Here is a 16,041-nt window from a genome sequence, read left to right as displayed (position 1 = left end):
GAACGCCAAATGCCTTTGTACCCTGAATAAGTGTACCACGAACTCAATGGGGATGCAAAATGCCAATGTACCCTGGATGAGTGTGCCATGAACTCAACATGGATGCCACATGCCTCTGTACCCTGGATGAGTGTGCCACAGACTCAACAGGGTTGCCAAATGCCTCTGTACTCTAGATGAGTGTGCCACAAACTCAATGGGGATGTCAAATATCACTGTAATTTAGATGAGTGTGCCAAAAACTCAACAGGGATGCCAAATGCCTCTGTACCCTGGATGAGTGTGCCACAAACTCAATAGGGATGTCAAATATCACTGTAATTTAGATGAGTGTGCCAAAAACTCAACAGGGATGCCAAATGCCTCTGTACCCTGGATGAGTGTGCCACAAACTCAATAGGGATGTCAAATATCACTGTAATTTAGATGAGTGTGCCAAAAACTCAACAGGGATGCCAAATGCCTCTGTACCCTGGATGAGTGTGCCACAAACTCAATAGGGATGTCAAATATCACTGTAATCTAGATGAGTGTGCCAAAAACTCAACAGGGTTGCCAAATGCCTCTGTACTCTGGATGAGTGTGCCACAAACTCAATAGGGATGTCAAATATCACTGTAATTTAGATGAGTGTGCCAAAAACTCAACAGGGATGCCAAATGCCTCTGTACCCTGGATGAGTGTGCCACAAACTCAATAGGGATGTCAAATATCACTGTAATCTAGATGAGTGTGCCAAAAACTCAACAGGGATGCCAAATGCCTCTGTACCCTGGATGAGTGTGCCACAAACTCAATAGGGATGTCAAATATCACTGTAATCTAGATGAGTGTGCCAAAAACTCAACAGGGATGCCAAATGCCTCTGTACTCTAGATGAGTGTGCCACAAACTCAATAGGGATGTCAAATATCACTGTAATTTAGATGAGTGTGCCAAAAACTCAACAGGGATGCCAAATGCTTCTGTACCCTGGATGAGTGTGCCACAAACTCAACAGGAAAACCAAATGCCTTTGTAAATAAAGTTCAGTAGTAAATAACACGCCTATATAGTATGGTTCAAGATCTATACAATTTTTCTTTCTTTTTTGTCTGTTTACAGACAAAGATGGAAAACGATGAAGTGGATATTTCGATGGATGATGTAATAAATTACACCGTGGATGATTCAACTGATGACAGCATGGATGACATTATTATGGACGATGAAAGACTGAAGCGACGTGCAAAAATAGATGTGATAAAGAACCTAGTAGCAAGGTAAAACTGATGACAACCAATAACTGACGTAACATCACACGTTGCTATGGTAACACGATAATGCACGTATACTGATTCTTGGGCTTTGAGGAGATTATAATAATACTTAACATTTGGAACCGGCGTGGCTCTTTGTAGATATATGGAATTATTTTCTTATTCAGTCACGATGGAGTGATTGGGGGTCAAGTTCAATTAATATTTTAAATAATGCATTTGTTTTTCAGTAATGTGCCAACTGAAATACTGAAACCACATCTATCTACAAATATTTTGTATTTATTGGAGCAAGAAGGTGACGTTTTATATGACGACGGATATATCATCGACGCCTGGCAGTACTACAATGACGTTTTCACCTTTCATCGTCTGCGAATGGAAGTGTTTGGATCAGCGGACACCGACCATCACATGAGGGTGCCTCTAACCATGAAACGCATTAGATGTGTTTTACGTTTACCGGTGAGGTGTTTGTTCAATATAAGAAAATCTTAATAATTTATAATAATTGGTAATTGGTAACCACACAAAATTTGTAGCGATCACTGCGACGTTTTGGAAAGCAACATTTGACATGCTTAATTTGGTGTTTTACACTACACTCTTTCTTTTAGACATGGAACCCATTTCTACGAATTTCAGCACTGGGTAGTTCGTTGGAACAATGTAATGAAGGTAAGAAATGGTGAACATAAGACAGTTCTGCGAATATCAACATTTACATTTGGCTGCGTCGTAACCCTAGATATATCTAGGGATTTGTTCTGCTAGTTGTTACTCACCTTCTGATGATTTAGCCAATAACAATCAAATTGTTTAGAACAAAAAACTCATTCGAATTTCTTCCATAAATAGAACACCTTCACAATATAAACACAAGTATTTCATTACATAATTATAATGCAAATTGTTGTATATGTGTATTCTATTCAAGCGTTGAAAGTGGAACCACGCAACACAGATATGCTACTATTAACAGCTGAAGTCTGTGCTCACCTTGGACAGTTCGAAGATGCATATGTGTATATTAAAAGAAGTGAGCGGATACTTGGACAGGTATTGTGGTATTTTGACTTCTGTATAATGTACGTTGAGTCGTATATTCTTTATATACGTTGATTTCCCATGCGCATACAGACATACATACATACTCGATCGTTTGCTACAGTGTTTGTATGGACATTAATTTAATTGAAATTAAATTAAAGTACCACATTGTTTCTAGGATGATGGCATTCAAGAACTGAAGGTGCGTATTGCACGGACATATGAAGAAATATTTGAAACTGAAGAAATGAAGAAATTTGTGTATGGAAATTTCAACTCACCAACAAAGGTAATTGGACTGTCCATTAATCCAGAATATGCCTGACCATCATTTACACATACCATTAATTTCTGAATAGAACTGTTGAGTATTATGACTAATTATTATATTAAATATATATTATTTCTAGCTCTCACTTTAGGACAGCTTGAAGACATAGTTACAATATCGCGTAATACCGTCGACAATATAACTCCACAGCATTCAGATAAGCCTGATGACGGTGATCCAAATATTACCCTAGACAGAATATCAAAACATGAAACCGCTGTTCATACAGTTCCCAGCATATTCTGTGCCATCTGTCCATCAAAGAAGTTCAGCTCCTATCGGCATCTCGATGCCCATCGTAGATCGATAGAACATCGTCGACGTCAACACATTGACAGTGATAGATTCTGGTGTTATCGGCCACCACCCTGGGGAGTCGACAATATATCAGAGTTACAGTTATGTCCAAAGTAAGTGTGGAAAAAAAAACGTTTTGCCAATCACCAATTACATTAGTGTGCTCTGTATAGTCGGGAGTTCAGATTTGTCGTAAACCTATCGACATTCACCCATACACTATCTTCATTGGCCAATATGTCACATTTAAATATTTGATCTTCAGTTGTTCACCCCTGTTAAAGCATATTTTGTTCCCTGATCGAATGGCTTAACATCCGACAACTACTTTCTATATTTCTCAACCCTAGTATTGGTGACACAGATGTTAACACAGTGTTATGTCCTTATGCACATTCCGATGATGAACTGAGAGAGTGGAAAGACAGAGTACATTACAGACACATTAAGAAATTGAAGGAAAACGGAAACTCCAAATCAGTATACTTAGGAGGAATATTGACTGCCATACAACGATCCGTCGACTTACACAGTGTGGTGAGTAGACAATATATCTTGTTAGGATGTATCAAATACAAGTGCATTCATATGATATCCGTCATATACCAAAGTTAATCTGATGTTTTTTAAATAAGCTTGTATTGGGATCACACATCGATGACATACTGGTACTTACTGTGTGCTATATTTCAACAGATAAAAGAAGATTTGTTTGATGTAATTGTGAATACAACAACCCCGGATTTAGTTGAGTTGAACGAGAGTGCCAGAAACTGTGACACATTTATGCATACCTTTTCGTTTACTATAACATCGAAGGAGGTAAGAACTTTATGAAAAGCAACTATTCTGTATTTGACATGTGTAGTTGTGTAAGTTTAGTAGCTTCAGTTTAGTTATGTTTTTCAATTAATGTTTTATAGTTTTATTATGTCCCAACTATTATAGTACTGCAATCACTGGTCTATGGATTTCTAATGTATAAGGTAAATGATGCTAGCCATGCGTAAAACAGAAATGCATAACACTCAGTACGCAACATACTTCATTTAGACCAGTTTGCTTGTTGACCAATGTGTGTTCCGCCAATAGTTATGTTTAGTGTCTACAATGACGACACAATGGAAAGTCATGGTATGTGTCACAATGTATGTATGGTAATTGTCCTATAATAAGCCATCTACCATGGAACTCATGAATATGGTCATAGCTCATTTTCTTTTTTGAAATTGTAACCAGCTATAATCAGGTTCTGCTAATTTGTGCAATTTGACTAATTCTTTAAAATTGTACTTTTATAGTAAGTGGATATGAGTGATGATAAATTCGTAAGTGATATCGAAAATATATAGTATTTAATAATACTTCAATAATGTGTTACATTATTAGAAACGATTATTCAAGGTTGGTTTGCTGTTGGACCCTTGTAGACAGTTTTTCACTTTTGCTGATGATTCTGGCAACCCAATTAAAGATGAAGTCATTGATGGCGATTTGATCATAGGCGAGAATGGCGAGTACAAAATCAACGTTCAATTCTCTTCAACAAATGAGGGTGTTTACCATCAGTGGGTTATTTGTGACTTTGGCGAGCGTCCCCTCCTTGTAAAACGACTTGCAGTTCATGCAGGGGAAATCCACCTCACAGAAGACGACGTTGATGTAAAGTCTGTGTTCATAGACTACTTCAATGACCCCATCTCTCATGGATGTCATACTTCAAATGGACAAGATGTGGTACCTGTTGCACAACATGAATATCCATACTACAAATTCCAAATGCTATCTTGGTGGGATTATCAGTCTTTCAGAGTAGGAGATTTTTCTGAATCATCATATTCCCACTTCAATGAACAACGTCGACAACTGTGCTTGAAAGAGATGGTTCTGTTCAACCACATATTAAGGTTGGTAGTTTATTAGTGTGAAGAACTCGATGCTGTCTGTTTTGAAACATTGTGCTCATTATTGAGCTAGTCTGATGGTTCTGTTCAACCATATATTAAGGTTGGTAGTTGATTAGTGTGAAGGAATCGATGTTGTCTGTTTTGAAACATTGTGCTCATTATTGAGCTAGTCTAATCTCTGTTTAGTGTTTATCATATTCCGATATTTGAATTTTAATGACTATGCCATAGTGCACATACCTGAATACATGTTGATAGTATTACTTTTGTTTACTTACACAGATGTGAATTTTCAGGCCGAGCGACACTCAGGCATGGAGGTGACAATGTCGCAGTTCACCTTGATCAAAATCCTTTGATTGGGGATGTTGCCAATCTGTACTCGACAGGTTACATAAACCGTGTTCTCTTGTAATAAACCCTGGAACTGCTTCAGATGCTGTATTTGTAGATTTAGTCATCAATGAAATGTCCACAACCGCTGATAACAAAGTATGTTTATCATTGACATTACCTTCACACCACCTCATTACGACAATTAACGTCAGAGAGGACGTTGAAGTTATATGTAAACCTATTATTGAAGGACGTTTCTTTCAAGCAATCTGGGATGGATTGGATTAATTGACAGTGGATGATAGACACTTTAAAACAGTCATGGAAACAGCAACAATGCCATCTGATACTCAACAGGAAGGTTACATTTATGGATACAATCTTGACAAGATTCAAACCAAAGTTTTACTCACAATTTGCTCTGAGAGGATAACAGGTCCTTGCTCACCACTGATGGTACTCGGCCCCACAGGCAGCGGGAAAACTACTGTCATTGATATTGCTGCAGCTATTCTATTAGAACAACGCATTAGAAAGTATCGAAAGCATATAATTCTGATATCCACTAACACAGTCAGGTATTTCAACATTTTTTAAACTGTTTGTTTATATATTTACGTGATATAGCTATGTGTCATTGTCATGCAATGCTAATAAATGCAATTTCCAATCTTATTTCAGTTGTGCCAGGGTACACCTTGAAAATATCGTTAAATATGTAAAGAAATATCCCTGTCAGAATATCATACGGTTGTTGCTGCCCAAAGGTGTTTCCATGTCTGAGATTGGAGAACCTCTCCAAAAATATTCATTTACTTGGCAAGAGTCTCAAGAACAATGTAATACAAACTGGCGTATAGTTATAACAACCACTAATAACTGTCACTCCCTTCTGACACGTGGTATGGCTAACAGATTCACACATGTGTTTATTGATGAAGCTGATCAAGCAGCCTACCAATCCATCATTCCTTCTCTTGCTTTGACAAGTTCAAGTGGAAAAATCATTATTGTTGGAGACTTGGCACAGCAATTGGAGAGTAAGGTATATAAAACATAATCAATTATGCATATATATACTTTGTTTCTGTGATTGAAATAATATGAGGTTATTACAAGAATACTGTGAAGTATGCACGAAAACATTACAGTAGGGTATCAACCGACGTGCAGCAGAGGTCGATGCAACAACATATTATCTGAGTGCATACTTTGCAACTTATCTTCGTAATAACCTTATTATTATACATCTTTTCCTTCCAAGTATACATGAAAATACCGAAATCCCCCAAAAAAGTTTCAAGCAGATTTAGCGATCTTCTTTGTGTGGGCCCCGGTCAAACCCTGGACCAGCCATGTTTGTGTTTATTATTAGAGGACGCTTACGTGCGTAATTGTTCGATATTTTGAATTCGCGTTCCCTAATATGGTAGGATGGAAATACCCAGTGCAATACTGCATATTACGGCACACTCTAACGTATGGCGTTACGATGACAGATGTATAATATTATATAGCATGAGAATGGTAATTACTGTTGCTCATTTCTGTGTAGGTTGGATCATGTACAGTTGGTGACAAGTCAGCGATGATTTTGTTTCTCCGCCATTACTCTATTAAGCAACTATTTCTTAAGCGTATATATAGATTTACAGAAGGCATCAGACGATTTGTGAACACACATATGTACCCTGATATCAACATTGTTGGAAATGTGGAATCTTCAACTAAAGACGAAATAATACCCATACACGCAATTATACCTCTAGTTAAAGTCAAAGAACCATCTTTGAAGGAAATCGATACATATCAGGTATAGAACATATACATATCAATTAGAATTATCAAGTACATTTGTTCTTAAATCTGTGAAAAGACAAAACTAGTTCATAATTACCCAACTGTTTCTATAACAATTTCCTGAACAGACAATAATTTGATAGGCACATATCAATATTTGCTTCATGTATGAACTAATATTTACACACTGGAGTACATTAATTATCATGCAATTGTTCAATATAGATGCTGGAAATCACTTACAGAGTTGAACAGCTTTATCGTGACTGGCCTGAAGAGTGGGGAGAATTCAATGAAAAAAGTATTGGAATCATTGTAGAATGTCAAGATCAGGTACAGATGCAATAGTTACTGTTTATATGTTTAGGTTAAAATAAATATGACCAATTTTTTATTTATATATATATATATATGTAATACATATTGAATATTTCCAACAGATAAACAGATTGCAAAGTGAGCTCACACGAAGGAAAATGCCTTCAATTGTTGTCAATACTCTCAGAAAAATACAAGGTAATACTTCTCTTATTAAGTCTACAATTTTTAAGAAATGCTTAAGTAATTACTTATATGTTTATTTTGTCCATCTCACCGTATATAACTATAAATATATTGCTACTGTCTATTGCATTACTACACAATTTCAAATTATAATAATCGAATCTTTGTTTTGTTTTGTTCTGTTTTTTTTTTTATTTTCAGGAAGTGAGTTTTTAGTTGTTATACTTTTTCTCTCTGCTCAACCAACAATTGTTACGCACAGTATGGACCTGCTTAACTTACTACTCTGTTCAATTTCCAAGGCGCGGAATAAGTTCTATGTTATTGCATATCCTGGCCGACCAGACTGTTATAAGACTGAGAGATCAACAGTTTTACATTCTATAATGATGGATTGTAATAACAAGCACTCATTGGAATATTCAGCCCGAAACCAGGATCTGCTTGATAACCTGTTGGAAATAGATTCACACAATCTAAGTGAATTGTTTAAACCAACATGGAGTATAATTGCAAATGAAATGGTGTCACTGTACAATGCATCAGACACAGATTATACATGTAATGAAGATACAGACGATTTCAGTCTAGAAACCCATTTCTTACAAGGAACAACAGAATTAAATGAGCGATTATCTGATGATTGTGACTACAGCTATTTTTCAGATGACGATTTCAATGATTATTCAGGGTACATTTCTGATGAGTTCCATTCTGATCCTCTGATCCCTGTCCCAGAGAAGAGTGTTTTCCCAACAATGAAGACGTGTTATTTAAGGAATTGCCAAAACATGATCTTGAAGAGCACCTCAAAGTTCAGCCTGAGAAGTATAAGCGATGTCGACTGGAAACTCAGATGCAAGAACAAGATAGAGTTACACCACTTGACGAAGAACCTGATTTCGAAATTCGCATTCCCAACAAGCTTAAGCGAGGACGAGCTTTGGATCAAGATACTGTTGTTATTGAGCTAATGGACGAAAACAGGAATGAAATACTTGAAATGGGCGATGACAAAGTTGACACAAAGATAAAATATGGGAAGGTAGTTGGTATCTTGGAGCGTCACGAAGAACCAAGAATGAAGAAGATAGCATGTATGCTGGGTGAGCATAGTGACAATCTTTTAGTCCCTATCAATGGAAATTTTCCCAAGATGAGTTGGCTCAAAGGACAACTGTGGAAAGAAACAAACAAGCATGCTGTCTGTCTACCAATATACAGAATTACAAGATTCCTAAACTTTGAGCTAGACCATATTGAAGAAGTAACAACCAGTGAAAGATCACAGAAAATATTTATTGCACGATTCCTCCATTGGAATGTAAACAGGAGATACCCACTGTGTGTTGCTGTAGATGTTCTTCCAATGGGAAACACTCTTGAAAATGGACTAAACATTCTCAAAGCAAAATATGATGTTAAAGATAATAGCACCACTCTTGAACCAAGTGTTGAGAGCCATTGTGTTAGAAGAGATTTATTTGCTACACCTACTTTCACTATTGACCCAAATGATGCACGAGATCTAGATGACGCTCTGAGTCTAGAGACTTTAGAAAATGGTAATTTCAGGATAGGTGTTCACATTGCAGATGTGGCATCATATATTCCAGTTGACTCCAGTGTTGATATTGCTGCTCGAAAAAGAGGTACTTCATACTATCTGCCAGACAAACATCCCATTCATATGCTCCCTCGATGGTTGAGTGAAGGGACTTGCAGTCTTCAACCAAATACTGAGAAGAATGCATTATCACACTTGTTTGAAGTGAATACAGCTGGTCATGTATTATCACAATACATCATTCAGACAAAAATCAAACCAGTTCATCAATTATCTTATGAAGAGGCTGAGAGAATAATAACGTCTGGTAACATACAGGATGAGTTCCATGAAATTAGCTCACAACTTGTCTCTTTGAATGAATTAGCACAGAAGATGAGAAGACAAAGACTTGGTATGGCACACTTCCTTACAGAGTATGGAAGTTACGGGGAAGAACCTCACACCACCCCTTTTGCCCAACAACTTGTAGAGGAAATGATGATTATGACAAACACAGAGGTGGCTAAGATGCTAGTGGCAAAGTACCCGTCATGTACACCTTTAAGGCGCCAACTCAAACCTCAAAAGAAACACTTTGAGCAGTGGTTGGATTCATTTGACAGTGTCATGAAATGTAGCATCAATATTTCATCAAAACCATCTATATCCGCAAATAATGTTAATGGTGAGTTTGTTATTATGGACAAGGTATGGGATGCCATTAAAGACGCTCACAGTGATGGGTCCATTAAAACACTAAAACAGGTAACTTTTGAAGATCAGAATTTCCCACAACTTTTCCTGATGGCTGTACATTTCTATGGAATTCAAGAGAAGGCAGAATATGTATGTTCAGATCCTGATAAGACGAAACCACATTTTACACTCAACTGTCCCGTATATGTAAGATGCACATCACCAATACGGCGATATATGGACCTTGTGATTCAAAGAATGGTAATAGCAGCCATATATGGCGATGAGTCACCGTACAACAAGGAAGAAATAGTGAAGATGTGCACCATGTGTAACCAAACTGAAGACAAACAGAAATGTTTTGAGAGTGACTGTAGAGCATTGAAGTTTGCATTGAAGGTACATAATACACCTTTAAAGGCAATGGCAGTTGTTGAAACGGCTAATGACAGTTCTATAGATCTGCAAATCCTGCGAATAAGAAGCATCCCATCATCTGAGCGAAAAATCCCACTAAGCCTGATGAAAATATCCACACAACCAAAATATGATGAAGCTACAGAATCGTTGAGGTTATCTTGGTTAGAGCATATTTATGATTCTAAACTTGGTGAAAATAATACTGTCAAACCAACCACACCAAATAACACAACAATTCAATTGCAACGAATGCGGCACACTTTCGCAACCTCTACTGAAACGTGGTACAACTTTATTATGAGCGTTTTGCATGGGAATCAACATAATAGTCGTAGGCTTATTACTCAGCTGGAACAAGAAAGAAGAAAATGTAACAGGGAAAATGCTGTTACCCATGACATATCCTCGGAAAGAATAGACAAGAAAGGAAATAGAATTGACCCATGCTGCTTTACAAGAAATTTTCGAATGAGTGATGTATTGGAGTTGCAGATCGGTGCCCACTATAGTCGTGGAATGTTGAGTCCAAATATAGAGTCTGTGAAGCTATCAGAGGATTTTAGTATTTGTATTGAACATCGTAAAGACGCTGTTGGTTGTTTCAGTGTGAATGCAGAGAAGAAAATGCCATCTCTCAGAAACCGACATGGTTGGGACATTAACAATTATCAGAATAGATGGATTACAATACTCTCTATGTCTGCTGCTGAGTCTGCTGTACGTCATAATGAAAATATCTTCATCAAGTCTTTGTCAGTTACATGGTCTGTATCATCACAGGGGGAGTATATTGGCACTTTCTTTTTACCAAGTAACTTCTGCGAAAGTAGACATATCACTTTTCACTCATCAATTGGTGACCAAGGGCATGATTACATTTGTGTAAAATGTCAACAATTCTCAGTCAAAAAAAGAAGTACTCCTAAGTTCACTAATGGAGACACACTTTTTTTTGACAACAACTTCTGTTGGATTGCTCACTGTATTGTATCACGAGTGCAAGTGGAGAAAAAAGATGGCAGTGAAGATGGAACCACCATAGTTGATATTAAACTAAAATCCACATCAGTGAATATCTTAGAACAATGTCTTACAAGTGAGCAGTCTTCAGTGGAGCAAATATGTACTGTGGAGATTATTAAGAAGTCAATACCAGATAGGTTAGTTCAAGTTGTCATTAAATCAACAACCAGTTGCGTTTGTTTATGTTTTTGCTTAGAAAACACCACTACAATGTTAAACTATGAGCTTAAGCACTGATGAATTCATGATAGCTTACATTTATTTCAGTAAATTTGGACTGATCGAGTTATCCATTGTTAAATACTTTTTTTTCTATCAAGTGGATTATATTGTTTATGATCATTTGACTATTTGTTTGTAACAGGAGAGTTGAAGATACTGTTCGAATGCTTCGTGAATCAAGTGAATTTGTACAACAGATTGCTCTTGGACATCCACCAAAGCGTCAAAGTGAGTACGAGATGACCATATCTTACTGTTGTTATACATACCATTATGCTATCTTGTTCAGATCTAACACTACATAATGCTGTTATGTTAGCAACACTATCGAATAAAAACGTTGTTATGATTATTGTTAAAGAGGTTTCTTAAAAACTTAACGATCTGAAAGAGTAGCATAACTTTCGATTTTCCTATCAACTGTGCTTGTATGCATTGGGACGAAGTTTGATTTAGAGATGATAATGTTCTCATCTAACACCATATCTTGCATACATTCTATTCATCCAACATGGCGTTGTGGGTGATTTTGTTATTGTTGTAGTAATATCACATCATTCTAACAATATACCTAAAATGTATATATCATCTTAGTTCCCAGACAACAAAGCCTACGACGGTTAGTCATGAAAGTGTCTACCAACAAAAGAGAAGGCCTTCCAAGTCTTAACGAGGACCAGTTTCATGCTATCAAAATGTCATTGGAAAACAAATTCACAGTTGTTCAGGGACCGCCAGGTACGTGTTTTCTTTGTACTCAATTGTGACTATTTAGCAATTTAATTTCGCTTATTATACATCCAACATTTGTTATGAAGCAAATACTCACAAATATGGTACTTTTTTTATAATGTTCATTATATTTTTTGTTTCAAGGAACTGGCAAATCATACATGGCAGCCAATCTCGCCAATGCTTTCGTATTGTCAAATCGAGATGAACCATCAATGAAAGGAGGACGTATTCTCTACTGTGCTCCTTCTAATAAAGCCGTTGATGTCGCAGCAGGTATAATAATTTTAATACAGAATCTGAAATTGATAAGTAAACGTCATTACTATAATAATGAAGGGACATTTATCTCAAACACAATACTAAAACCATGCCATAATTTTCACGTATGACCTTGTTAGAAATTAGACAATGACATTACTAATTGAATAATGACAATCTACATCACTATAATAACAATAACTTCTTTTATTCAGATTACCTTACACGGTTTGATATGAATATCATCCGTATGTACAGTAAGAGCATGGAGGGGAAAGACTACCCTGTTCCAGGATTGACCGATATTACACAATACAAAAGAGGAAATAATGCCGAAAGTAGTCCGGCTCTTGACGACATTGCCTTACACAGAGTGATCAGAAAAGCACCATCTAAATATGGTAATGAAATAAGACAATTCGACAGCCGATTCAGAAATGCTGCAATTCCCTCATCAAAGAAAGATATTGAGGATTACAAGGCTCTCATTAAGAAGGCAGAGAAAGATGCACTAATAGGATGTGACGTCATACTTTGCACATGCTCAGAAGCAGCCAGTAAGAGATTGGATAAACTTTGTATTCTGCAGTGCATCATAGATGAAGCAGGTATGTGCACAGAGCCGGAAACTTTGGTTCCACTGGTGAGAGCAAATCCCGAACAGGTCGTCCTTATTGGAGATCATCGTCAACTACAACCGATAGTTACACACAATTTATCAAATCAAATGGGACTAGGAGTGTCTTTGTTAGAGCGTTACTGCGATCAAAATCACTTCATAAGACTGAAAATACAGTACAGAATGGTAAGTAGATCTGGGAAGTGTCTTCTAACTAATTTATATTTTGATCAATCATGCTTTGGGGAATTCGAGTCACGAATCAGTTGTCGTTGAATTGTAAACAGATTTTGAGGTTTTTTTTCCTTGTATATAATTAAATTAATTCCTCAATATCCTGGAAAGTCATTCAGCACAGTAGTATTTGCCACTGCGCGACATTAATATCGATATGTTTCTTTCGTGTATATGTATTCATCTAATTAATCACGCCTTAGACAAACTGATCCATTCAACTTATACTGTAAATGAAAACAATAATTGGTTTTATGTTATTTCTAAATGTAGCATAATGCCATATGTGAATTTCCAAACAACCAGTTCTATGATGGAGATCTTGAGACAGCTGAAACAGTCTTGAAAAGATCACAGTTAAAAACTACAATGGACGGCGTATGGCCAGGGGGAAAACACGTCCCAACTGTATTCTGTCATTCTGTGGGGAAGGAGGAATCCCTGAAAGTAACTACCGACGAAGGAAGTGAGCACTCAAAGAAAAACTTACAGGAAGTGAAAGATGTTGTAAGTTATGTCACTTGTTCATTGAAATATTACAAGGTAGCCGTCGTCGTCGTCGTGCAGCGCGCTTTCGAAGAAACACCTCAAAAACCTGTAATATCACAGTTGACACAGAATATTATGTCATTACCGTGTGTCATACAATCAACAAACAGGCATGGTTGTGGAACCAGCCATAAATTATACGAAGTTATTCTCAAGATGTATCATATTAAAAAAGCGAGAAGATAGATTCGGTAAATGTGGGTGCATATGTGTGACTAGAAAATAGTACAAATCTGAATTGAAGTGAGATTGTTTTTTAGTAAACATGCCAATTTGTAATACAAATATATAGATTAAAGAATATGAAAACGAATGTAATAAGTAATACATTGATTATTACGTTATATGCTTAGAATATACTTTTTTAGATTAACATTTGCCATATGTTTACTTGTTTAACAATATGTTGCATACATTAACAGGTTCGCATAGCAAAGATACTGACTACGAAGTACGGACTTGCAAAGTCACGGATACAGATCCTATCCCAGTATCGAGCTCAGTGTCACGAAATTACAGGAGAACTGAAGGGAGTCAACTGTCAAAACATTGGCGTTAATTCCGTGATTGGTTTTCAAGGTGTGTGTTTTCAAGAGTACTATATACACTGTAACGACTCGGTCATAATGGATAAAAAGAAACCTCTATGTAACATTAATATATAAAAAGTCCATGTTAAATGTAACACATCGTAAATGACACCTTTTCATTTGTTGTTGTATTTGTGCTCTTTCCAGGAAGCGAACAAGATTATATCATACTTTCTACAGTTCGTTCTTTACCGCAACGGGAAATTGAGGAGCGACCAACAAAGGGGTGGCTGAAAAAGAATTTGGGCTTTGTAACAGATGAACATCAAATCAACGTGGCTCTTACACGGGCCAGGAAGGGACTTATAATTATAGGCAAGTAACACATCTATCATTTTATCATTTTTTTATATTATTCAACTGTCATGTCACAAATGACAAATTTTTAATCAGTAGTATAACATTAACCATAAACTATATCTCAGCCAAATATGAATTCGTGCGCATCAGGATCAGTTTAAAATATACGCGTCACGTCACCGTATGATGGTGGGTGAGCAAATATTATAAAAATGAAAAAAAAACAGCAAACAAAATTTTTAAAGTTTCTTTGCACAATATCTCAGAAACAAAAAGACACACTTACTAGCCTAACATATGTTTTCCCAATACACTACCAATTATTTTAATAATATTCCGTGTTCTCATTGCACATACAGGTAATGCAAACTTGCTGCGAACAGACTACAACTGGCGTAGATTACTTGAAGAATACAGACGGAAGAATTGCTGCGTTGATGCACGAAATTTTCCGTCATCTAAACTTTATTGATTCTAAGGAAGTGCGATTTTACTTTTTCATCAGCGAAATACGTTTCCTGTGCATATTATTTACTAACCATTATTTTACTCATTCTTAAACATCTATTTCACCCGTCCATGCTCAAACATGAGGATAAATAACTTTCGTGTTTTTATATATGTAAATTATATATATGTTTTAATAGCGTTCTTCATTTGCTGAACTGGTGATAATGGATTTTTATATTAGTTGTATATGTTTACATTATATATATGTATATGCCATAATTTATAATGAAATAAATAGCAGTAGTAATACCGTGTTCAGTAAAGTAGAGTTTAATAGTTATTGTGTTATCAGTCAAATATTCCCGCAACCATAAGCGGGCTACAATTCTAGTCAGTTGTCGTCAACGTAACCTTATTGATGATGTTATGCATTAAACTTCAACTAATCGCAAACAGATCAATTAAAGTCAGCTGAAATACTGGACAAAAACAATTGTATTCAACATTAATATTTTGTTTTTGACATCGTCACGGTGTCCACTGAGCTAACTGACCCTCCCCCCCCCCACTAAATTGTGATGCCGGATATCCCAGTTTAACTGCATGACGGCGCAATAAACTTACTCAGACGTATAAAATGTGAACATATACTAACAACCAAGTGATCAGAAGAAAAATCTATAACCAGCCTAGAATCAGTAAAACATAAAATGTACTAAATTAATACAGATGGCGAGAAAGAGTCGAACAAAAACACAAAGCTTGTACATGTTTTGGGTATGATACATCAAAATATTTGCTTTGCATTATATGAAACATATATGGTATTATATGTTTGTTTTCGATGACAAATTTGCATAATATTCAAATGGTCGACCTGTATGACAATACAATACTCCAATAGTATTTGTA

At 36.3% G+C, this 16,041-nt stretch overlaps 2 protein-coding genes across 2 annotated transcripts; both read left to right on the top strand.

Annotated features, from left to right (window-relative positions):
- The first annotated feature begins 2,682 nt into the window (after nt 1–2,682).
- On the top strand, nt 2,683–5,259 carry LOC146729110 (3'-5' exoribonuclease HELZ2-like). Its single transcript, XM_085495813.1, has 5 exons — nt 2,683–3,050; nt 3,288–3,474; nt 3,634–3,759; nt 4,327–4,844; nt 5,127–5,259. The coding sequence occupies exons 1-5, from the start codon at nt 2,683–2,685 to the stop codon at nt 5,257–5,259; spliced, it is 1,332 nt and encodes a 443-aa protein (XP_085351939.1).
- A 2,957-nt stretch (nt 5,260–8,216) lies between these two features.
- Nucleotides 8,217–15,452, top strand: LOC100368326 (3'-5' exoribonuclease HELZ2-like). Its single transcript, XM_085496047.1, has 9 exons — nt 8,217–11,309; nt 11,537–11,622; nt 11,989–12,132; nt 12,271–12,402; nt 12,603–13,192; nt 13,514–13,747; nt 14,212–14,368; nt 14,527–14,694; nt 15,039–15,452. The coding sequence occupies exons 1-9, from the start codon at nt 8,341–8,343 to the stop codon at nt 15,149–15,151; spliced, it is 4,593 nt and encodes a 1,530-aa protein (XP_085352173.1). The 5' UTR covers nt 8,217–8,340; the 3' UTR covers nt 15,152–15,452.
- Nucleotides 15,453–16,041: the final 589 nt, after the last annotated feature.

This window comes from Saccoglossus kowalevskii, chromosome 22 (genome assembly GCF_978046115.1).
Source record: "Saccoglossus kowalevskii chromosome 22, keSacKowa6.1, whole genome shotgun sequence".
Taxonomy (NCBI): Eukaryota; Metazoa; Hemichordata; class Enteropneusta; family Harrimaniidae; genus Saccoglossus; species Saccoglossus kowalevskii.
The sequence above is the reverse complement of the archived record's forward strand: the minus strand, read 5'-3'. Positions and strand labels throughout refer to the sequence as shown.

What these genes read in the sequence shown, in the direction of transcription:
- LOC146729110 (XM_085495813.1), top strand. Translation starts at nt 2,683, where the DNA reads ATGACTAATTATTATATTAAATATATATTATTTCTAGCTCTCACTTTA. An exon ending in GAGTTACAGTTATGTCCAAA is followed by an intron (nt 3,051 to 3,287) that starts GTAAGTGTGGAA and finishes TCTCAACCCTAG; the next exon opens with TATTGGTGACACAGATGTTA. An exon ending in CTGTTCAACCACATATTAAG is followed by an intron (nt 4,845 to 5,126) that starts GTTGGTAGTTTA and finishes TTACTTACACAG; the next exon opens with ATGTGAATTTTCAGGCCGAG.
- LOC100368326 (XM_085496047.1), top strand. Translation starts at nt 8,341, where the DNA reads ATGCAAGAACAAGATAGAGTTACACCACTTGACGAAGAACCTGATTTC. An exon ending in TACAGGAAGTGAAAGATGTT is followed by an intron (nt 13,748 to 14,211) that starts GTAAGTTATGTC and finishes ATACATTAACAG; the next exon opens with GTTCGCATAGCAAAGATACT. An exon ending in TTCCGTGATTGGTTTTCAAG is followed by an intron (nt 14,369 to 14,526) that starts GTGTGTGTTTTC and finishes TGCTCTTTCCAG; the next exon opens with GAAGCGAACAAGATTATATC.